At 46.2% G+C, this 24503-nt stretch overlaps 1 protein-coding gene across 4 annotated transcripts in view; it reads right to left on the bottom strand.

Moving 5' to 3' along the window:
• trim33 (tripartite motif containing 33) overlaps window positions 1–24503 on the bottom strand; it is a 47188-nt gene that overhangs the window by 10248 nt on the left and 12437 nt on the right. For 2 of the 4 annotated variants that reach the window (XM_064300639.1, XM_064300637.1), the window contains exons 4-12: window positions 21987–22119; window positions 14945–15061; window positions 12668–12782; window positions 11473–11619; window positions 8346–8463; window positions 6725–7038; window positions 4355–4528; window positions 1227–1436; window positions 45–180 (exon numbers count right to left, since the gene is read on the bottom strand). In XM_064300639.1, the coding sequence (XP_064156709.1) occupies window positions 45–180; window positions 1227–1436; window positions 4355–4528; window positions 6725–7038; window positions 8346–8463; window positions 11473–11619; window positions 12668–12782; window positions 14945–15061; window positions 21987–22119 (1464 nt within the window). The remainder of the gene's footprint in view (window positions 1–44; window positions 181–1226; window positions 1437–4354; window positions 4529–6724; window positions 7039–8345; window positions 8464–11472; window positions 11620–12667; window positions 12783–14944; window positions 15062–21986; window positions 22120–24503) is intronic. The other 2 variants (XM_064300640.1, XM_064300638.1) reach the window with 1 other exon arrangement.

The raw sequence follows: 24503 nt of genomic DNA on the forward strand, positions 1-24503 counted from the left end.
CCCACGGGCAGACTGTGGGAGGGGGGGAGGGGGGGCTGGGGTACCTGAGGAGCCCGGCGAGTGTGTGGAAGGCCCAGGCGACGGGTTCATGCTGGTGATGGGATTGAGCTGTGGGTGTGCGCTGGTGGAAATGTAGCGACTCAGCAGGTTGTCCAGGGTGCTGGAGCCGGCGTCCTCCAGCTACCAGAGAGCAGAGACAGCCGCAAGGATGGAGGAGATCATTAACATGCACCGCATCCCCATCCACCCCAATCCACCCTCATACACCCCCACCCACCCCATCCACCTCCATCCACCCCATCCACCTCCATCCACCCCCATCCACCCCAATCCACCTCCATCCACCTCCATCCACCCTCATCCAGCCTCATACACCCCACCCCCAATCCACCCATCCACCCCAATCCACCCTCATCCACCCCACCAGCCAATCCAGCCACATCCAGCCTCATCCACCTATCACCCTATCCACCTTATCCATCCCCATACACTCCTATTACCCACCTACTATCACCCAACCCAGCCTATCCAACCACCACCCCATCCAGTAGATGTTCACTAAAGGCAGTCCTATGATCTGTGCCTGTATTGGAGGGGTAACTGTAGGGCAGTCCTATGGTCTCTGTACCTGTATTGGAGGGGTAACTGTAGGGCAGTCCTATGGTCTCTGTACCTGTATTGGAGGGGTAACTGTAGGGCAGCCCTACGGTCTCTGTACCTGTATGGGAGTGGTACTATAGGGCAGCCCTATAGACTGTAGCTGTATGGGAGGGATGCTATAGGGCAGCCCTACAGACTGTACCTGTATGGGACACTAAAGCGGCCCTATGGCCTCTGTACCTGTATGGGAGTGGTACTATAGGGCAGCCCTATAGACTGTACCTGTATGGGAGGGGTACTATAGGGCAGCCCTATGGCCTCTGTACCTGTATGCGAGGGATATTATAGGGCAGCCCTGTAGGCTGTACCTGTATGGGAGTGGTACTATAGGGCAGCCCTATGGCCTCTGTACCTGTATGTGAGTGGTACTATAAGGCAGCCCTATAGACTGTACCTGTATGGGAGGGATGCTGTAGGGCAGCCCTATGGCCTCTGTACCTGTATGGGAGTGGTACTATAGGGCAGCCCTATGGCCTCTGTACCTGTATGGGAGTGATGCTGTAGGGCAGCCCTATAGACTGTACCTGTATGGGAGGGATGCTGTAGGGCAGCTCTATAGACTGTACCTGTATGGGAGGGATGTCCGGCAGGCAGGGCAGGTTCTCGGGGTTGGTCACGGAGGGGATGAGCTCGATGGCGCTGACGATGGGGCTGGCGGGGCCGCGGTGTGCGTGCGCGCTCGCCATGCTGGCGCTGGTGGGGCTGGTCGGGTTGGCGGCGCTCACGTTGTGCAGGGAGGCCACCGGGAAGGGCCCGGCGTGTCCCGGGTTCGAATGCTGCAGGGAGGGAGGGAGGGAGGGAGGGGCCGTGGGCACCCGTTTAAAATGGGAACGCACGTACACCGCGACAGCAGTCAAAAATACAACTTTAACGTTCGCTTACTAATCAAACATTAAAAGCAGTAAACAGTGTAATGGTACATTCTCTCATAGTATCAAAAAGTATAAAACAGGGATGCCCAATCCTATTCCTGGAGATCTACAGTCCTTGCACGTCTTCACTCCAACCCTAATTTTTCGCACCTGATTTTACTAATTAGCTGCCCAATGAGATCTCTAGCTGTTGAATGAGGTGTGGCTTTTTTAAGGTTGGAGTGAAAACCTACAGGACGGTAGATCTTCAGGAACATGGAAGGGCGAACCTGCCATAGAACATTCTGGAACAGAATGCAATGTAACTAAAGCAGTCCATGAAAGACTAGTACTCCTTCAATGAAGCTCTTCTGCAGTACTGCCCAGCAGGGGGCGCCAGAGATACAGTTTAGGTAGATTCCAGAGGCTAATTTGAATAATGGGAAAACAAAGAATCATTGGCTCAACTTGACCTCATTTAAAAAATTTTTTTTTTTTTTTGTTATTGAACTGCACAGCATGGTACAGAGACACTGGACGGTCCTAGCTTTGGATGGGTGGTGTGGGGTGTAACGTGATAAATATTTAACAGATTTAAAAAAACAAGAAGCCAGCAAAGTCCTAAAGGGATGTTAGATCTAGTGGCCCACTCAAACATTCATTCAAAATTCAATTTCGTAACCGAGCATTTCAGAATTCAAATGGAGCTCCAGACTAATCTTTCCCAGCGCATTTGATTAATAACGCCCTCATTAACATTTATGGAAAAATGTATCATAAGAATAGGTTGGCTGCTTAACAGAACCGTTGGGTTACGTGAGTCAGTGATAAAATGTAAAATACAATAATCACGCAACAGATATGTGCAGTTTAACGACACGGCTTTGCATTGTACACAAAACTGTGCAGCGGACAGAGGAAAGCCCTTCAGCCACAGCCGGAGTGGAGAGTTCAGCCTGAGCTGCATCAGAAAGAGTAAGAAGTGGAGACCCATAACTGAGTACCCCTGCTGGGAGCCTGCTGAGTGTGCACACACACACATACATACACACACACACACACACACACACACACACACACACACACACACACACACACACACACACGCACACGCACACGCACACACACGCACACACCCGCACGCACGCACGCACGCACGCACGCACGCACGCACGCACGCACACACACACGCACGCACGCACGCACGCACACGCACACGCACACACCCGCACGCACGCACGCACGCACGCACGCACGCACGCACGCACGCACGCACGCACGCACGCACGCACGCACGCACGCACAGATACAGACTCACGCACACAGACACACACACGTGCGCACACACGCACGCACATGCGAACTCACACACACACACACACACACACACGTACACACACACTCATACCTATGGGCAATGTATAGTCTCCATTTAACCTAACATGCACGTCTTTGGACTGTGGAGGAAAGCCGGAGTACCCAGAGGAAACCCAGGAGAGACACGAAGAGAACAAGCAAACTCCACACAGAAAGGCCCAGGCAAAACATAGCTTAAGGGCAATACGTTATAAAACTGATTTGATCCATGGTATCATAAAAACAAATGTGGAATCGTCATCATCTACTCACCAATTTGGCAATTTTCATTAGTCAATTCTCTTAAAATGCAAGGGTAGATGTGCCATAGCTCAATCAAAATTCCTTATCAGAAGATAAATTAAACTCATTTGAAGATATGTACTTGCTTCAAAGGAGATCGTATCTTATAATTAGGATTTTATCCTCCTAAATATGAAAATCGAGTTCTCTTACTTTCTCCTTGACACAACCACATACACTTGTATTAAAATTCTTGTGCTGCAATATGGGATCTCGCAAAAAGTTAAATCGGCCATAGTTAGTGGATAAGAAAGTTGAATTTGGAATTGACTGGAAAAGTTTCTTGCATTTCATTTATGTTTATTTATTAAATATTTGAAGTCACAGGGTGGCCCTATATTCATTCTCCCCCATTTACTGTATTGTACAAAATGTAGCTTTTACATGCATTTCATAGTCGTACTCTCCATATCCTGTCTCTGTAGGTATAGATTTATAACGGAATCCAGCTGGCCTACCTGTCTCTGTAGGTATAGATGTATAATGGAACCTAGCTGGCCTACCTGTCTCTGTAGGTATAGATGTATAATGGAACCTAGCTGGCCTACCTGTCTCTGTAGGTATAGATGTATAATGGAACCTAGCTGGCCTACCTGTCTCTGTAGGTATAGATTTATAATGGAACCTAGCTGGCCTACCTGTCTCTGTAGGTATAGATGTATAATGGAACCTAGCTGGCCTACCTGTCTCTGTAGGTATAGATTTATAATGGAACCTAGCTGGCCTACCTGTCTCTGTAGGTATAGATTTATAATGAAACCTAGCTGGCCTACCTGTCTCTGTAGTTATAGATTTATAATGGAACCTAGCTGGCCTACCTGTCTCTGTAGGTATAGATTTATAATGGAACCTAGCTGGCCTACCTGTCTCTGTAGCTGTGGCTGCATCATGGGGTACTGCTGGCCTACCTGTCTCTGTAGGTATAGATTTATAACGGAATCTAGCTGGCCTACCTGTCTCTGTAGCTGCGGCTGCATCATGGGGTACTGTGCTGGCCTACCTGTCTCTGTAGCTGCGGCTGCATCATGGGGTACTGTGCTAGCCTACCTGTCTCTGTAGCTGCGGCTGCATCATGGGGTACTGTGCTGGCCTACCTGTCTCTGTAGTTATAGATTTATAATGGAATCCAGCTGGCCTACCTGTCTCTGTAGGTACAGATTTATAATGGAACCTAGCTGGCCTACCTGTCTCTGTAGCTGCGGCTGCATCATGGGGTACTGCTGGCCGTTGTGTCGCGGCTGCGCGGTCTGCATGCGGCCCTGTCCCGGGGGCATGCGCAGGTGGTGCGAGGGGAACATGTGTGAGGAGCCGTTCACTCCGCCCCTCTGCAGGGCCTGCATGCTGATGAGCCTCGGGGGCTGGGGTGGGGGGGGGGGGAGAGAGAGAGCGAGGGAGAGTAGGGGGGGGAGGAGGGGGGGAGAGGGAGAGAGAGAGAGATTTAAACTTTCATTCCCCTTTATTTGACAGTTAAATGAGACACACAATTCTTGTGAAATATTTCAAACATAAAAATTCAAGAAATAAAAAATAATAATAAAAAAAGAATTAAAAAAAAAACCCCACAAAACAAAGCATGTACAAGCCATGCTTGTATATGGGTATAATGGGTACAATGAGTCCATTAAGTCTGTGGTCAATGGTGGGCTGTTTAATGGGTTAGACTCTTTCTGGAGAGAGGGAGAAAGGGAGAGAGAAAAGAGGGATAGAGAGCATGAGAGAGAACATGAGAGGGAGGGGGATGAAGAGAGAGTGAGTGAGAATGAGAGAGAGAGAAAAGAGAGGGAAGGAGAGGGGGAGAGAGAGAGAGAGAATGAGAGAGAGTGAGTGAGAATGAGAGAGAGAGAAAAGAGAGGGAAGGAGAGGGAGAGTGAGAGGAGGACTGAGTGACCAGCAGGCCAGTGAAAGTCGAATAAGACCCATTTAACAGACATGGCACATGGCACAAGGCACATACGTAACTGTCCCTTAACAGCCTCATCTAAAGCAGCGTTCCCTCCAAAACACCTCGTATAGACGCTTTAGTGACTAAACAACTCACTGCTCACAGCTTTTTTGGGAACAGTCTCTCATTTAAACAGTAACGAATGAAAACGTTTTTAGTTTTTTTTTTTTTGGATTCTACAGAATTTCTAATGCAATGTTAGTCAAGGGCCTTCAATGGCAATTTTCAAAAATTTCAAGGACATTATTTTATGAATAATGTCCTTAGAATTTGCAAATTCAACCATCACCGCAACTACAAGGTCATCTGTAGAAGATTACATGCTTCGGAAAATAATTCAAAGCAGGTTTGAAGCAAAAGCCTTTTGTGACAAATGTAAACAGAAAGGGCCGGCAGAAGAGAACCTAAGTACAAAAAAAAAAGTGTAAAATAAGCACAGTAACGGATGCATGTTATGAACAGTGTAAAATAAGTAGAATAATGGATGTGTGTAATGAGCACAGTGTAATATAAGTACAGTAATAAATGGGTGTAATGAACAGTGTAAAATAAGCACAGTAATGGATGTGTGTAATGAGCACAGTGTAATATAAGTACAGTAATAAATGGGTGTAATGAACACTGTGTAAAATAAGTACAGTAATGGATGTGTGTAATGAGCACAGTGTAATACAAGTACAGTAATAAATGGGTGTAATGAACAGTGTAAAATAAGTACAGTGATGGATGAGTGTAATGAACAGTGTAATATAAGTACAGTAATAAATGGGTGTAATGAACAGTGTAAAATAAGTACAGTGATGGATGAGTGTAATGAACAGTGTAAAATAAGCACAGTAACGGATGCATGTTATGAACAGTGTAAAATAAGTAGAATAATGGATGTGTGTAATAAATGCAGAGTAAAATAAGCACATTAATGGATGCGTGTAATGAGCACAGTGCAAAATAAGTGCAGTAATGGATGCATGGAATGAACAGTGTAAAACAAGTACAGTGATGGATGAGTGTAATGAACAGTGTAAAATAAGTACAGTAATGGATGAGTGTAATGAACAGTGTAAAATAAGTACAGTGATGGATGAGTGTAATGAACAGTGTAAAATAAGTACAGTGATGGATGAGTGTAATGAACACAGTGTAAAATAAGTACAGTGATGGATGAGTGTAATGAACAGTGTAAAATAAGTACAGTGATGGATGAGTGTAATGAACAGTGTAAAATAAGTAGAATAATGGATGTGTGTAATAAATGCAGAGTAAAATAAGCACATTAATGGATGCGTGTAATGAGCACAGTGCAAAAAAAGTGCAGTAATGGATGCATGGAATGAACAGTGTAAAATAAGCACAGTAACGGCTGTGTGTAATGAGCACAGTGTAATACAAGTACAGTAATAAATGGGTGTAATGAACAGTGTAAAATAAGCACAGTAATGGATGTGTGTAATGAGCACAGTGTAATATAAGTACAGTAATAAATGGGTGTAATGAACAGTGTAAAATAAGCACAGTAATGGATGTGTGGCAGCAGTAAGATATACGTCAGACTATGCTGGCAGTAGTGTTGGGGGTCCGGGTGTTGGGGCGGGGGGGACGGGACGCTGGGTACCTGTTGCTGGACCATCTGCGGCCCCCCCTGCCGGGGGTGCTGGGAGGCCATCTGCGAGGCGATGCGCATCTGCTGCTGGATCTGCGCCTGCTGCGCCTGCTGCTGCGCGTGCTGCTGCTGCTGCTGCGCCTGCTGCTGCTGCGCCTGCTGCTTCTGCGCGAAGGCGACCTGCTGCATGTGCTGCAGCCGCAGCTGCGCCAGGTTGATCTGGCCCGGGTGCTTGCCCCCGTGCCCGTGCCCCGGCGAGATGGGCCCCACCATCACGTTCGGCGGGTGCACCGACGGGGGCATCTTCTCGATCACCAGGTTACCTGCTCGGGGGCCGCGGAGACGGAAGGGAGACGGGTGAGAGGCGGTTGCCGGGATACCGTCGCCCGTTTGTCGCTAACAATTAAAAACAAGATCCCACGCACCACCACCCCCCCCCAACCCCCCTTCACGCAGTTTTACAACCTCAGCAATTACATGAACTAATTCACTTAGCTGAGTTTGTGCAGAAAAAAAGTGTAACATTTTTCAAGGGCAAGGACAAATGTTGATTGAATCTAGGCCTGTGTGTGTACGCATGCGTGTGTGTGTGTGTGTGTGTGTACACGCACGCCGTTATGACCTGGTCTAGGTCAGACCGTAACTGGAAAAAACAGACAGGGAAATGAGTGGGGAATGGGTAAAGGAAATGATATGCCAGACCGACGAGGAACTCCAATCCCTACCTGCCAATCCAATATTATGCAATACTAACAATCTCTGTCCAATGCTAACTAAAGCCTGGCTAGGCTTCAAAGGCTTGCAGAGCACAGGGTTGGCTTTAAACGCTGCACTTCGAGACACTTAATCTGCAGTCCGAATAGAGTAACCCTAACGGAGATTTATAATTCCACCCAGAGCCACCTTCAAAAATTATAAAGGAAAAAATAACAAAATAGTGTCCTGATGGAAGGATCTGTAATCCGGCTGGGTACACGAACTAGCCCAAGTCGCTATAGAGTGAGCAGAGGCGCAAAAAACGATAGGCGAGGTCGAACTGAAAGAAACACGTGAAATCCACTGGGCGGACAGGGCTAAGGCAACTAGAAGGGCTAAAGTAAGAATCAGAGTCGACAGAAGGAGTCAATGGTCAAACACGAAAACCAATCAGCAAGCCAACCAGAAGGGCTAGACGGCAATCGAAATTTTAACAAAATAAGGTCAATCACAATGAAGTAATCACAGTCCTACGAGTACAGAGCACAAATCCAGAAAGCTAGCCTACACTGGTGAATGGCAAACAGTGGCTTTTTCAAACCGAGTAACTGAAGACAGAAGAAACCAACGTGAGGCCAAACTGGAAAAACACAGTACACACACACACAGCAGAGACTAATGTAAACACAAAAACGTGCAAACACATTGGGGTATGGCTTGGGGGGCTGTGTGTGTGTGTGTGTGTATGATGGCATAGAGAATACTAGACTACTATTCAAACAAACAGGACAAAATCACAATGACACAAAAGGACTACGTCCCAAAAATCATCTATTTTCCATCGATCAGTGTGCAGTACTGTAATGACATGGTGTAGACGCAGGAGTCAGCGGGTGGTCTGCACGGACAGCAGTACGGGCACGCGTGTTCCTCTCACCCAGGTTCACTACGTTCTTGGCCCAGAAGGTGGGGTCGCAGAAGAAGCGCACCGCCCCGTTGGCCTGGGGCACGGGGTCCAGCCGAGCCTTCAGGATGTACCGCAGCTGATACGTGATCTGCGGAGAGACGAGCATCGGTCACCTGGTTATACCTCACCTGCTCACACCTCACCTGCTCACAGTTCACCTAGTCACACCTCACCTAGTCACACCAGTCCACCACCTAGTCAACCTCACTGCTCACACCTAGTCACCACCTCATCTGCTCATGCCAACCTCTCACCTAGTCACAACCCTCTCACCTCAGTCACGTGGGCGCATAGCTCAGGAGTTAAGCCAAAATATGCTCCTAGCTAGTCGAGTTGCCTGCTTCAACACACCTCACCTGGGCGTCAATGTCCTGAGCAACACCTAATCCCTCAACGCCCCGGGCCAATATGAGACATCATTCTCAAGCGCTGATTATAAAGCTTATATAATAGCAGTCATTTTACATTTCCAGTCACACTTACAACCTGCTCACACCTACCTAGTGCAGAAAACTCCCTGGCATGAAACCTCGACGACCAGTCACACCTCCCTGTCCATCGTAAACCTAGTCACAGCTCACCTGCTCAATTCGACCTAGTTACACTCATCTGTTATAGTTCATCTCAGTATCAATCAAAATTTTATTTGTATAGAGCATTTCGTGGATTTCAAATATTTCAGACAACCCTGCAATCCACCTACAAGGTAACCGAGGCACGTGGCAGGAACTCCCGTGGCATGGAAAAGGCGAACCAGGCTCAAGGGAAACCATTTTGGTCGGCTCAGTGGTTAGAACGGAGAGTGGTTGCTCACACTCTCAATGCTGACCTAGTTACAGCTCATCTGGTTATAGTGTCACAATCAACCCTCACAACTGAAGAAATTCCATTTTAAGAATTAAGCACTTGAGCCTTCAGGACCCCATTTAATATTCAGGATCATTAATTTAAATTCAAATCACCTCTGTAACGGCAAGTCACTTAGCACAAGAAAGCGCTCTTGGAAAAGGCAGTTCCGCAACCAGAGTGAGAGAGAGCGTGAGAAGAGAGGGAGTGCCACAAAAACAAAAGTCAGAAGAAAATTGAGAAAGGATTGCACAAAAAGGAAAGAGAAAGATTTCCATTCAAATAAGATTGAGTTTCAGCTTGCTAGATATTGATAATGAGTAACTGGTTAGATAGTGTTAAATCACTCTCTGTCAACGGAGTGACTTAGAGAAGTGGACGAACTATTAGAGGGACGAGAGGAGTAGCTACGTAGATGTCAGTAGAGCTGTAGATGAAGTAAGGAGACAGACAGCCTGTGAAGTAAGTTGGAGTTTAGCCGAGAGTTAAGGGAGAGTGAGCGTAGAGTTAAGCGACGGGTAGTCGAGGGTGAGTGGGAGCGGGTAGCTGTACAGTGAAGTGGGAGCGTGTAGAGTGTAGATAGTGTTCAGTACCAGCGCTGTAAGTAGTTGGAGGTAGCTGTAGAGTGTAAGTGGGAGGGTAGCTGTAGAGTGTAAGTGGAGCTCTGTAGAGTAAGTTAGGTGTAGTACAGAAGTCCTTGCTGTACAGTCATTGAGTGTGTAGCTGTAAGAGTGAAGTGGAGTGTGTAGCTGTAGTGTAAGTGGGAGTGTGTAGCTGTAGATGTAAGTGGAGCTGTAGAGTGTAAGTTATAGTGTAGTACAGTACCAGTCTCCTGCTGTACAGTACATTGGAGTGTGTAGCTGTAGAGTGTAAGTGGAGTGTGTAGCTGTAGAGTGTAGTGGATGTGTAGCGTAGAGTGTAGTGGGAGGGTAGTTGTAAGTTATAGTGTAGACAGTCGTTTGCTGTAAGTAATTGGAGTGTGTAGCTGTAGAGTGTAAGTGGGAGTGTGTAGCTGTAGAGTGAAAGTGGGAGTGTGTAGCTGTAGAGTGTAAGTGGGAGTGGTGTAGTGGAGAGTGTAAGTGGAGTGTTGTAGCTGTAGAGTGATGAGTGTGTAGCTGTAGAGTGTAAGTGGGAGTGTGTAGCTGTAGAGTGTAAGTGGGAGTGTGTAGCTGTAGGAGTGGTGAGTAGCGGAGTGTAGTGGGTGTAGCTGTAGAGTGTAAGTGGGAGTGTGTAGTTGTAGAGTGAGTGGAGTGTGTAGCTGTAAGTGTGGAGTGTGTAGCTGTAGAGTGTAAGTGGGAGTGTGTAGCTGTAGAGTGTAAGTGGGAGTGTGTAGCTGTAGAGTGTAGTGGAGTGAGGTAGATGTAGTGAGTGTGTAGTTAGTGTGTAGTCAGTCTCTGCTGTACAGTAAGTTGGAGTGTGTAGCTGTAGAGTGTAAGTGTAGGTGTGTAAGTGTAAGGAGGGGTAGCTGTACAGGTGTAATGGGGCGGGTGCTGTAGTGTGAAGTGGGAGGTGTAGGTCGCTGTAGTGAGCAGTTCGCTCTCTTGCTACAGCTCTGGAGGGAAGCTGAGAGTGAGTGGGAGTGTGTAGCTGTAGAGTGTAAGTGGGAGTGTGTAGCTGTAGAGTGTAAGTGGGAGTGTGTAGCTGTAGAGTGTAAGTGGGAGTGTGTAGTTGTAGAGTGTAAGTGGGAGTGTGTAGCTGTAGAGTGTGAGTGTGTAGCTGTAGAGTGTAAGTGGGAGTGTGTAGCTGTAGAGTGTAAGTGGGAGTGTGTAGCTGTAGAGTGTAAGTGGGAGTGTGTAGCTGTAGAGTGTAAGTGGGAGTGTGTAGCTGTAGAGTGTAAGTGGGAGCGTGTAGCTGTAGAGTGTAAGTGGGAGCGTGTAGCTGTAGAGTGTAAGTGGGAGTGTGTAGCTGTAGAGTGTGAGTGTGTAGCTGTAGAGTGTAAGTGGGAGTGTGTAGCTGTAGAGTGTAAGTGGGAGTGTGTAGCTGTAGAGTGTAAGTGGGAGCGTGTAGAGTGTAAGTTATAGTGTAGTACAGTACCAGTCTCTTGCTGTACAGTACATTGGAGTGTGTAGCTGTAGAGTGTAAGTGGGAGTGTGTAGCTGTAGAGTGTAAGTGGGAGTGTGTAGCTGTAGAGTGTAAGTGGGAGTGTGTAGCTGTAGAGTGTAAGTGGGAGTGTGTAGCTGTAGAGTGTAAGTGGGAGTGTGTAGCTGTAGAGTGTAAGCTGTAGTGTGTAAGTTATAGCGTAGCACAGTACCAGTCTCTTGCTGTACAGTAAGGCGGTGCTGCTGCCGTTGCTGATGGCCCAGTGGGTGAAGGACAGCACGTGCAGGATCTGCTGTGCCAGGATGTTGATGTCCCGCTGCTGGCTGAGCAGCTTCATGCTCCTCTCCTTCGTCACGCTCTGGAGGAAGCCAAACCAGCGTTAGCTCCGCCACGCCTTCACGTCCAAAGGTAATGAAATGACGGCGGCCGTTTCTTCCCCCTCTTAATATTGGAGGAGTACACACGGCGGACTGAAACTTTTTATTATTTATTTTTTATTTTTTTAAACGCCGTTGTAATTATATCACGATGAACACCGGTCAATACCAGGAAACGACTCCAATTACGTCTGAATGAAGAACAGACTTTCGGAGAGACTGCCAGACACTACCTCCCTACCACACACACAGTGTCTGGCCCACTCAACCTTTGTTTACTCAGTGTAAGTTCAATAGCAAGTGTGTCTCAAAGCATACATTGCAAGGACAATCTAGCATTTATTTAGCTAGCTAAATACAGTTAGTGTGTAATAAAACTGCTTTGACTTGAATAGTTCTTTCTTAAAGAAAAGATGTAACTTCTTAAAACAGCCCAGTAAAAAAATATGGCTAGTTATGCTAGCTCAAATTAAATCAAAATTAATTCTTCATAGCTCACCAACCAAGCAATCTCACAAACATATTACTTGTCATCAACCAATAAATACAGCTATTTAAAATGAAAACGATGTAGCTGGAGCCAGCCATGCACTCAGGGGAACAGGTTATCCAAACCCGAAGATAATCGATTCAACAACAACATATACGCATTCATTTTTTCTGACCAACATCCCCGTTTAGACTGACATCCAATAGAACTCCAGCTGCCAGTGCAAACAGGACAGCTCAGATGAAGTCACAGTGACCCTAATAAGAGTGGCCTCGACACAAACACGCAGGACCTACTACACGCGACCGTGACAACCGCGCGGCGAGGGAAAACCGACGGCGTCGCCAAAAACAAGACACCGCGGGCCGTGACTCGCCTCTCCCGAATCGCTCACCGCGCCTGACTCACTCACTCAGTGTGTGCGGCCAACGGTGATTCACTCGCTCACCGCGGCTGACTCACTCGGTGATTCACCGCCGCCCTGACTCATTCTGATTGGCCGTGTGCAGCGGAACGGATGATGCGATTGGCGCGCTCACCTCCAGCTGCTGCAGCAGGGACTTGCCCTTCTTGTTGATCTCGTTGATGAGCGTGAACACCGCGATCTTAATCTCGTGCTCCACTTTCTTGTGAGTTTCGTTCACCTCTTTGATCCTGAATGGGAAGGAGAAGGGGAGTGAAAATACACCAGATGCATTTACAGTTTTAAAGACCCATGTCCTAAAAATGAAAATTAATTTATTTTTGCTGAAAAGTGATGGAGATAACATGAGAATAGGGCAAACATGTTGATCGCACTTAATGTTTTTAAAAAAAAAAATTTTCTTGTTAGTTTTTCCCAGAGGAATTCTGAAGCAAAAAGGTGTTTGAGATGACATGACACCGTCCTGGCGGACGGCAGCTTCTCACCCGGTGGGCCAGACTATATAAAGGTGAACTCTACTTTTACACAAGTGACAGCTCGACTAGCCGCTTGAATCGCACGCAATAATGACACAAAATCTTGCCACACTTAAACACAAACCTCAGCGAAATTCTTGCAAATAACAAACTAGCACAACACCTCTGTTGAGCCGCGATTAAAAAACGCATTCGTTATTACACTTCTCTTCTCCTAAACGCCACACCACCACCACCCCCCCACGATATTCCCTTCGGTCCGTCTGTGAGCCGACTGGTCATCTTCTTTTTGCTGCTCTCGCTGGACCCGACCGGATCGGCAGGTCCCCACCTCACCCATGTATTCACGGTGAAAGCGCTTCTTGCTGTTCTCCTCAGGGTGAATGGCTGCGCCGTGGCAACGGCGGACAGGCCTCGTACTGCTCAGACAGGCCGAGGCCCATACACTTAAACCCGCGCTGGCCTCCAGAGCTCGCGCCGCCGCCGCCGCGCCAGGTTTCCACGTGCCCTCCACACTAACCCAGGCGACCCAAAGCATCAGAGGCTCGGCTCCCACCCTGCCCCAGGAGCTGGGGTCCAGGTGCGGATCCTGGGCAGACACGCTCTTCAAACTGCCCCCTGGTGCGTGATGGCAATTCCCCCCAGATCCACCATCGCAATTCCGCACTGGTCCAAGATCGAAATTCCCCCCAAGGTCGTGATCGCAAAGCCCGGCCACCCCCACCCCACTTCCACCCTTTAGAAGCATTAAAAATGAGATCCACCCATAAGAAGCATTAAAAATGAGATCCGCCCATAAGAAGCATTAAAAATGAGATCCACCCATAAGAAACATTAAAAATGAGATCCACCCTTTAGAAGCATTAAAAATGAGATCCACCCATAAGAAGCATTAAAAATGAGATCCATGTGGGGAAAAACAGGACCCAGCCTGGGCCAGAAGAGCTGGGTGTTCTCCTCACACTGTTGAATACTTCTTCAAAATATACACTTCACAGAGTCTGATGCAACTGGATTTATTGCAGGTAATTCAAAGATAACATGCAAGAACCCGGGCTGATCTGCACATATCAATACAAACTGTCAAGCATTCCACAAGACACTTCACAGAAAACGCATAAGACGCACACACACACACAGACAAGGCACACAGACAAGGCACACAAGACACACAAGACACACAAGACACACAAGACACACAAGACACACAAGACATACAAGACATACAAGACATACTCCCCTGGGGCTGAACACTCCCTTTTATCCTATCTTTGCTCCTCCTGCTCTGTCCCTCATGCTTACATCATTTTACTTTACTCTTTTCCCACACATCATTGTTTCTCATTTTTCAGACACCATTATTTCCCAATTATCGGACACCATTATTTATCAGCCCCTCCCTTCCTTATTTTTTAAAAATGATAGTGCTCGTCTCCCGCTTGAATCTCCCGCCCCCTTCTATCATAAATCACATATTCTGACAACACATTGTCCGGAAAAGGCAGAAGCTTCCGTTAGTTCCACAGATATGCTTGTATACAGCTTAATTAGCAGGGCAAGAAATTATGTGTGTATTATTCTAATCGCACCTATTTTAGTATGAAGCGCTTCCCTGCTGCTGGTTGTTAATCTTATAGCTAAGGTCGACCTTGGTCCACCTGTATCCTTCCTCCTTTGCTAGCCGGATGATACATCAGGGAGGAGACAGCTGGTGCTCATTAATACATTCCTTTCCCATATACACTGGGCTTGTGTTTTTTGAGTACACCTATATTTATTTCCCACATCCGCCCATAAGAAGCATTAAAAATGAGATCCACCCTTTAGAAGCATTAAAAATGGGATCCACCATTTAGAAGCATTAAAAATGAGGTCCACCCATAAGAAGCGTTAAAAACGAGACAGCTGTGCATTACCTGCTTTGCACCTGAGACGCTGAGAAGTGAACGTAATTCTTCTTCTCCTGCAGTTTGGCCATGAAGGTCTCGATGATGCCCTTCTGGTTCTGGAAGGCTTCTTCCAGGAACTGGTACCTGCCAGGAGAGGCACGCAAGGTTTCAGTCCGATCGACGGCACTGCATCAACTCCACCAAATTCCAGGTGCGATCGGACCACCTACCCCCTGAACACCCGTCACTGTTAATCACTACAGCAGAGGTCAAGAGGAAGGCCTGAGCAGGCCACCTACTCCAACTTCCAGATACAGCTCCTACAGCATAGTACCACAAGAACTAGAACTTACACTACTAGAACATAGCAGATTGTCTCAAGCCACAGATTCTATTGAATTTTGCAATAGATGGAGAAACTCCTTTATAGCTACAGCAATAGGTTTACTGAACACCTAAGCCCACTAATTGCTTTTAACTTGAAAATGTTGCATGAGGTGCATGTATTGTGAATGTCTGTTATAGCTGTACAGTATTCATAGTCTGAACTGTGGGTAAGGAACTAGACTTGTAACCGAAAGGTCGCAGGTTCGATTCCCGGGTAAGGACACTGCCGTTGTACCCTTGAGCAAGGTACTTAACCTGCATTGCTTCAGCATATATCCAGCTGTATAAATGGATACAATGTAAAAAATGCTTTGTAAAAGTTCTGTAAGTCGCTCTGGATAAGAGCGTCTGCTAAATGCCTGTAATGTAATGTAATGTAACTGAACTATACTGAAAAGGCTGCAGCAAACTACAAACAGGCCGTAAATATCCAGAGCCAAAATTTGATTATATTGTGAACCTCTAAAACATTTGTAACACAGGAGTTGTATTAACGTGCACCATAAACGTCTACGTCCAGGTCCACAAGGCCGGATAAGCAATTAGATGACGGCAAAAAAATGTTTGATATGGAAAGCAGGCGTGAACTCGTCCAGCACGCGGGCGAGGCCATTCCCAGCGCCAACGCTTCGTCTGGGACGCATCTGCAAAGCAAATCTCCGGGCCCTCCGGAACCACGTGGGAAAACACATCCCCCGCACCTCGGGAAGGACCTCCATTTGACTCCGCCCGACCTCCATTTCACTACCGCTCTGCATAATTATGATATTCAAAAGGCCACATTTGGGTCCCTTTCGGGCCTGTTTGCATATATAGCAGAAGGGGGGGGTTTGAAAATAATCCACGACAGTAATAGCCGTGAGGAATTTGGTGAATGCCGGCGGTGTGACTTGTCACGGTAAACTTTAACTTTACTGCTCCACGACAGAAGAAGAAAAATACTGATTGGAACCCAAAGTGGAGGTAGCCTACATACTGACGATTATATTCTGACGATTCAAAGAATGTCAGGTTAACACCGCCCCCACCCCCCCACCCCACCCCACACCCCCATTTCTTGGTAAATGCAACCATTCCACTTTACATAACCTGTGCACACATTACAGATCAGGAATTTGACAATGCAAGTTACCAGATCCATGATCGCGACATCGCAAATCTCGGAACAAGACCTCAAAAGTAAAACTGCTTAAAATGAGAATTACAGAGGTGCCATTTACAAAACAACCATTAATATCAATTTTCTTATTAAGTAATGTCTGTGTGATTATCTCTCAAAATATTACAGGTTGATTATGCCACACTCTGGAAAAGGCTAACCATTCTACAAAACATTCTGGGTTCGCAAAATAACAACCACAAACAACAATATACAAACAAAGTTGAAATAATTTCATAAAATTACAATATTCACAATAAGAAAATGGATAATTAAATCGTTAAATAAATCCTCCTCGGTGATGAAATCAAATATAATTCGTAGTTAAAGTCGCGCCCCACAGAAACCCCTCTTCTGATGGAAATCCACTGCTCCACAGTCACCTCCCAACGCAGGGGGAAAAAAATTCTTAAATCAGTGACGGTGACTGAAACTGAGACCCTGAGCCGTTACTTCTATTCTTACATCTATAAGAGCGTTCGCTTAACCACAAGATAAAGAGGTATAGCTTCGCTGCATTTGTAAACAGGAAACGAACAACATTTCCCTCTTGAGGTTATGCGTGTGATTTCTACCCAGGAGACCAGGAGGTCTGGCGTAGCAGGATTCATCTGATAAACCATTTTCACTCTGAGATCACGCCTCATCGGCTGCCCACTAAAGCGATACACCACTGATTGGTTAAAATGTACACCGCAAACCTATATAACCATTAAAAATGATTATTCTGATTGGACAAGGTCTTGAATGTATGTATGTATGTACGTATGCATACATGTACATACATAATTACATATACACACCACACGCATGCTACTACAGATGCTACTCAAGTCAATAGCACCTTCATAAATTAGGTCAGAGATTAATTGCAGTCTCAACCATGAGTACAGCCAAACAGATTTGTTTGTAGAAGAATTAATTTGGGATGAGAACCTTTAACATCGTATAACGGGGTGGTACTGAATATGTAAAGGATATATGCTTTATACTATTAGGGAAATCAAAGAAGAACCAAACGCAATATAGAATCAGATTAAATCATCTTACTTCATACAAAAGGAAACAGTTGTGATGATGTAACCAAACACAGGAACATTTGTGGCCTCTAGCTTCCTGACCACGGGACTGACTCTCTGCTGAGTCACGTTCACTATTAACCTTTTCCGGTCAACCAAGTGACCGTGCGTGACCCGGAAATAAAAACTCACAGCTTGATCAATTAAGGCAACCACTTCCTGCAGGAACACCCCTTTTAGGTAGAAAACATGGAGACAGATGTAACACGCTTAAACATTAAAGCAGTAATCAGTGATTTATCTATCAGCGTTTGGATTGACAGCTCCAATACCATCAGCCAATCAAATGGCTGTGGGCCCAAAATAATTAACCAACCCGGTTCTGAGAAACGCATGTGGGGGGATCCGTCACGTCAGTGTTCGTTTTGAGTATAAAAACTCTCCAAAAACTTCACAACTTTGCTCTGAGGGTAAACATTCTTGTCTACCCGACCCAATTGGCCCAACAAGCGCATCTCCTGATCAACGTGACAGAGTTGGCCCTGCAGCGGCCCGCAAAAAAAAAAAACCAAGCCGGTTTATTTCCTCCAACAGCGGTTCTGAGGAACAACCACCTCCAGACTTTTCGTCCAATATCTACCTTGCGGCCAGACCCAAGTGGAAGATCTGCGCACGCCCAAAATAGTCTTGACTAGAACCCTGTTGCGACCCTGTACCCAATAAATATATATCCCATATTTACAAACCATTGTCGTGTCTGTGCTATTTCACCAAGTTGGGCTCCACAGAATCTCACTACACAGTTTTAACATCTACAACAACAATAACATTTACAACACAAAGGTAAAGTACTAATTAACTGCTGAAGCACTGTTGGACCCCCTAGCAGAGGAACTGTTCAAGCTCTCTGAACATGTGCTTCCTATTTTGAAGGAATTTTGAGGCCCTCCACAGTCACACATCTGTAGAATGTACAATAAACCATATCCCTCCACATAAGTACTAAATACGAGTTCAATAGCCCTGTTTGTATACAGTAGTTTATATTGCAGAACAATATATTGCCCATGTATTACTAGTATTTGTCCATAATCCAGACTAGACACATTCAGGTAGGGCCTCTAAGTATGCATTTTTTTCTACTCATGGCAAGTCCTATTTTTGCATCTCACACAATGTTTTGTAATTCCTACACATCAATAGGACTAACTTTTGCTTAGCATTCGCTGGCCAAGTTCAGTATAAAGCCAATTTGCCAATTTAACAAAATAAATAAATAAACTGTGTTTATAAAATAGAAGATAGATGCATCAGTACAATACAGCTGACATGGTTTAGCCAACCAGCAAATTAAAACTCCTAAATACCATCTTAAATAATGAACTGTTCATACTGCTGTAAAAGAGAAAATGGAATTCCTTTTTTTTCTTTTTCCTTTTATTTTTTTATTTTTTTATAACATAGCTCCTGGTTATTTTTGAGAACCTCAAACAGTAAAACTCTGAAGCTTTTCTGAGACGTTCCACCTGTGCAATATTCCTGTGCAACGTATTTCTCGCTGTGCAACCTGTCCATGCAGCCCAGGGACCGGTTCCTCAGTTGGTCTCCTCTCCTCAGCATCTGATCAGGCTAACGGGGCGCTAGCTAGATGGGATTCCCACAGCTCATTTAACAAGCATCGTTAGCGCCCTGGCTAGTGCCCCAAGCAGCAATCCGTCTACAGGAAATATCACCAGTCACCAGCAAGCCTATTCAGCCCGATTCACGATTTCTACCAGCCTTCCACAATTATCCACACAAACACATTTGTGCGTACCAGGCAAAGTTTAAACAACCTTGTGAGAATGCAGCGAGAATGAAAGCGCACGCATGCATACACCGATCAGCCACAACATTAAAACCGCCTGCACGTTTCCGTTTTTATCTGATTTAATATTTTATTTTCTCTGTTTGTAATCAAACAATTCACACGCGGTCAAAGCGCAGACTCAGAGCTTTTATTAAAGGGTATTCTTATACATTTTGGTTTCGTCATGCAGTAATTCAGGAGAAACAACGCTTGTAGGACAGCCTGACAATAAGATATCCAGACTCTGATGATGTTGATAGGTCACAGACATCAGGAAGTCATGGCATGCAAAGGATATGCAGCCAAATACAAAACATGACTCTTTTATTTGACATTATGTTCATTTGTCTAAAACACTGAAATGGGGGACTACGTATAAAAAGTGCTGTAATTACTGCATGGTGAAACCAAAATATATAAGAATACCCTTTAATAAAAGCTCTGAGTCTGCACTTTGACCATGTGTGAATTGTTTGATTACAAACGGAGAAAATAAAATATTAAATCAGAAAAAATCAGAAAAATGCAGGTGGTTTTAATGTTGTGGCTGATCAGTGTATATGTGAATAAAAAATCCTTTCAAAAACCATTCAGCACTATAAAGGGCTAGTTGTGGTAAGAAGGAAAAAAAACTAACAAACATTGAAGCAGACTATTAGCGCCTTTTTGGTAAGCCGCACACTCAAAACAAAAGAATTTAACCTTAATCCACGAATGGCTTAGTTTAATGACATAAATGTTGTTAACAGAACGTGGTTAGATCTTATGTAAATAATTAATCATGAAAAACTGGGAAATGTTTTGTTATTGATGTGACTGGTTTGATTTCTCCTTAGTGCAACACCAGTGGATTGTGGGATGACCACACTAATCAACTTTCCTTGATTAACAATCAAACAATTCACTCAATTAAAGGGGCAGTTAACTCAAAAATGAAATTTAAGGTTTGTTTCCACTTACCCAGAGTACCATCTCAGACAGTTTCACTGAGATTTCACAAGTTTTATAGATAATCACCCGCAGCTCAACCCGATACAACGAAACTCAACAGGTCACTAGCTTTTGTGGCCTCAAAGTACCAAAGATTTACATTAGAAAAACTCAAATATCAATGTCTCTTCACAAATACAAATGCCACAGTTACTCGTGGACATCCAGAGAGCTTAATCTGCGCACGGTCTGAACGAAAACTACTTTCGACCAAGAACGCCAACTGCGTATATCTGCACAAAGTCTCAACCAGAGCAGAGCAGTATTCCTGGCCACAGTGTCAGGACTGTTAAAACAATGCTGAAACAACATTTACACATTGCCCCAGAATCCCGCTGTGCTTGGGGCCTGTTGAGGGCTGTTGTTTCAGGATGAGCTGCTGCAGATGTCCAAAAATAAAAACTCATCAAATCTCATCTCAACTTTTTTTTTTTTACATGACAAATTTGTGCAATATTTTATTATGGACACAGATTTGAACTTAAAACACTACTTTGTTCTCTCGGATTTCAGAGAATATTGACAGCATAACGCGTCAATAACCTGATCCGCACAGATTCTGTAGTTTGAACACTCAGGAAACAGCCTTACAGTGTGCATTCTGTAATGCGATGTGAAGAAAGCTACAGCATTAAGACCGTTTGATTAAGACGGACAGCAATTACCCAAATTAACTGGCAAGTAATCCCAAAGGCTTTCCCATTTTCATTTTATGTACCAGCTTCTCTTTCTCCACATCAAGGTACAGAATGCAAACCATGACAAAAAAAATAATCTAATAAGATCAACTGAATCACTATAAGGAACAGTCCCAGAGGAAAACCCTGCATTAACTGCAACCTAAACTGCAGCAGCTTTGGGCCCAAGCAAAATGAAGGCTAGCAAACGAACGAGGGCTAATTCAATGCTTGATTAATAATGAAGAAAAGTAAATGGAATCAGGTTGAGAGTAATCCGTTTAAAGATATTGGCCAAAGGCAAAAAGACACACACACACGCGCGCGCACACCCACACACACGTGCGAAGCGCGCGCACACACATATTGAATTTCGGTTTAAACGTGCGAGAATCCAAGTGTGTGCAAACACGAGCGGCAGTAAGAATTAGGATGAGCATACGCGAGTGTGGGGGCGAGCACTCACTTACGCGCGTGCTGATCTTTACTCATTTATGAGAGAGTCTTTGCTCTCCCGACAGCAGCGGCTCTGAGGTGCAGAGGAGCATGGGGGGAGGGGTCTAAAGGACAAAGGGGAGGAGTCCAGCTACTCCACTCTCAGCAGGACACGTCTCACCCACCACTTGAGCTGCAGTTGCCAGGGGCAACCAAAACCCTACAGACCTCACACCGGTCAACTGCAGGGACCGAGAATCATATAATCAAATAGCCATTAGACAACTTTTAAATATATATCTGTCCTTCTATAACTGTAAGCTCTGAAATTAGTTTCCATTTCCACTGGAATACAACTATTCCCATATTCCCTATTAGGCTCATTGCATTGGTTAAAATGAGCCAATTAAGAGGCTTTTTTTTTCCCCCATTTAGAACCGATTCTCAGACTCCAGGGAACAGGTGAATGGCTACATCTCGGCTCGTCTGTGATGTAACCGGACCCCCACTCCCCCCCCCTCCCGTACGGCGGCGGCCAGGCGCCCAGGCTCACCTGTGCTCCTTGTGTTCCAGCAGCTGGCAGTCCCGGCAGGTGAGGGTGTCGCATGTCTCGCAGAAGAGCTTGAGGGCCTCCTGCTTGTGCACCGGGCAGAAGACGGGCCGCTGACCCGACGGCCCCACCGACTCTGCGTTAGACGGGGACGGAGAAGGGCGGGGGCGTTAAGAGCCGAGCTTCGCTTCGTACGGGAAAACAGAACCGGCACTGCCACCCTGCATTCTCGCCGCAGCCGCGAACACACCCCGCAACGGATCTGTGCGCCGTTCGGCGTTACTGAACCAGGGCGGCTAACTTCACTCCCCATGACTGCGCCGCGCGGTCTCCATGGCAACAGGCACTCAGCTGTAAAGCCCGACAGCCAAGAGAGACCACCCCACCCCCCTCCCCCAACACCACCACCACCCTCCTACCACCACCCTCCCGCCGTCACAAGGGAACTGTGGGATTGCCATCAAACCCACAAAAAAAAAAAAAACCTGAGCCAGCCCTAGTCACATGACCACATGAAAGGCCATGTGAGAAACACGCATTTATCCGAGCCATACCAGTAATACAAGTTAAGCAGTGCCTACAGTGGCTTTGATCTGCATGTCAAATGACCTGTACTGGAGCCACATAAAACTTCAAATTTGTTATTTGAATTCTTTAAAATGCTGCATAGTCATGATATTCAAAACTTTAAATTTGGGTTTCTTTTGTTTAATTTGCATGGAAAGGTGGATTTTGAGCAGAAAGAGAGAGAGAGAGAGTGTGAGAGAGTGTGGTGAGTGTGCGCGCGTGTGTAAATGCATAATTGATATGTAAGAGTGAAAACTGCAGCAAATCGGGGCTCTTGGTAGTTCACTTGAAATGTTCAACAGTTCTCCAATAACCAGGCAATTTTGCTAGTTATGTTTAATGGGAACTCAGACTTCTGAGAGCCATTGCTAATTTAGCAGTGACGCACAAGCACTGGTAGAGACGCAGTGCATTTCAGTCGTGACTGCCATGTTTCAGTGGGTTTGTTTACATGAAGACAGAATTTAAGTGGCTGGGGGTGTATGTATGGCAGGGCACTCTTCCGTAAGGAAAACATGTATAAGGCTGACTCATCAGCAGCTCTACTTGCCCTGTGCAACCTAACCAGGCTACACCCGGTCCCAGGATATACGCAATAACAACCACCAGGGTCCGCTACAGAATCCAGACCACGCCACTGGCCCATAGGCCAGCACACACTTAGGTCTATAGCTGTTTCTATTTTTTTTGTGGATTGGCTTTTTTTCTGGGACAATAAAGCTGAGTGACTCACTGGCTGACTGACTCACTGGTTAGCTGACTGGCTAACTGACTTACTAACTGACTGACTGGCTGACTGGCTGACTGGCTGCCTGACTGGCTGACTGGCTGACTGGCTGACTGACTGACTGACTGACTGGCTGGCTAACTGAATAACTGGCTGACTGACTGACCGACTAGCTGGCTAACTGATTCACTGACTGACTGGCTGACTGACTCACTCACTGACAGACCAGCTGACTCACTGGTTGGCTAACTGATTCACTGACTGACTGATTCACTGACTGACTGGCTGACTGACTCACTGGTTGGCTAACTGATTCACTGACTGACTGGCTGACTCACTCACTGGCTGGCTGACTGACTGACTCACTGGCTGGCTGACACACTGGCTGGCTGACACACTGGCTGGCTAACTGATTCACTGACTGACTGGCTGACTCACTGGGTGGCTGACTCACTGGCTGACTGACTGGGTGGCTGACTGACTGGCTGACTCACTGGGTGGCTGACTCACTGGGTGGCTGACTCACTGGCTGACTGACTGGGTGGCTGACTGACTGGCTGACTCACTGGGTGGCTGACTGACTGGCTGACTGACTGGGTGGCTGACTGACTGGCTGACTCACTCGCTAGCTGACTGACTGGCTGGCTGACTGACTCACTGGGTGGCTGACTCACTGGCTGACTGACTGGGTGGCTGCCTGACTGGCTGACTCACTCGCTAGCTGACTGACTGGCTGGCTGACTGACTCACTGGGCGGCTGACTGACAGGCTGGCTGTTGGGATGGGAGAGTTTCAGGGGGCGGGGTTAACTGTGTCTCACTGCACACCCGTGCACTCCGCTGTTCAATCAGGAGCCCGGCTGTTCAGCCGCACACAGCGCTTTCTCCTCAGACTGGCGTTTGCGCAGCTCAGCCTGTGTGCTGCCAGTGAGACGCGCCTGCTGATGACATCACGCGCCTACTGATGACATCGCGCGCCTCAGAGGAGAGCGCATGCTCGTCCCACAGGGAATGGCCGCTGATGTGGCAGCGATGAGCGGCGATAGACATGACTGCTGATAAGCAACATTATTGGGCATTCCAACAGGGAGAAGAAAGTATCACCAAATACATATGGAACCCACATTCTCCTTCCCTCAATAGCATGAAAAAAAACAGCATTTTCCAAAAAGATATAGTGTCTCCGTTACAGACACTGTGTAAGACTGTTTATATATTTTTGGGGAT

This window comes from Anguilla rostrata, chromosome 11 (assembly GCF_018555375.3).
Source record: "Anguilla rostrata isolate EN2019 chromosome 11, ASM1855537v3, whole genome shotgun sequence".
In the NCBI taxonomy this organism is placed as follows: domain Eukaryota; kingdom Metazoa; phylum Chordata; class Actinopteri; order Anguilliformes; family Anguillidae; genus Anguilla; species Anguilla rostrata.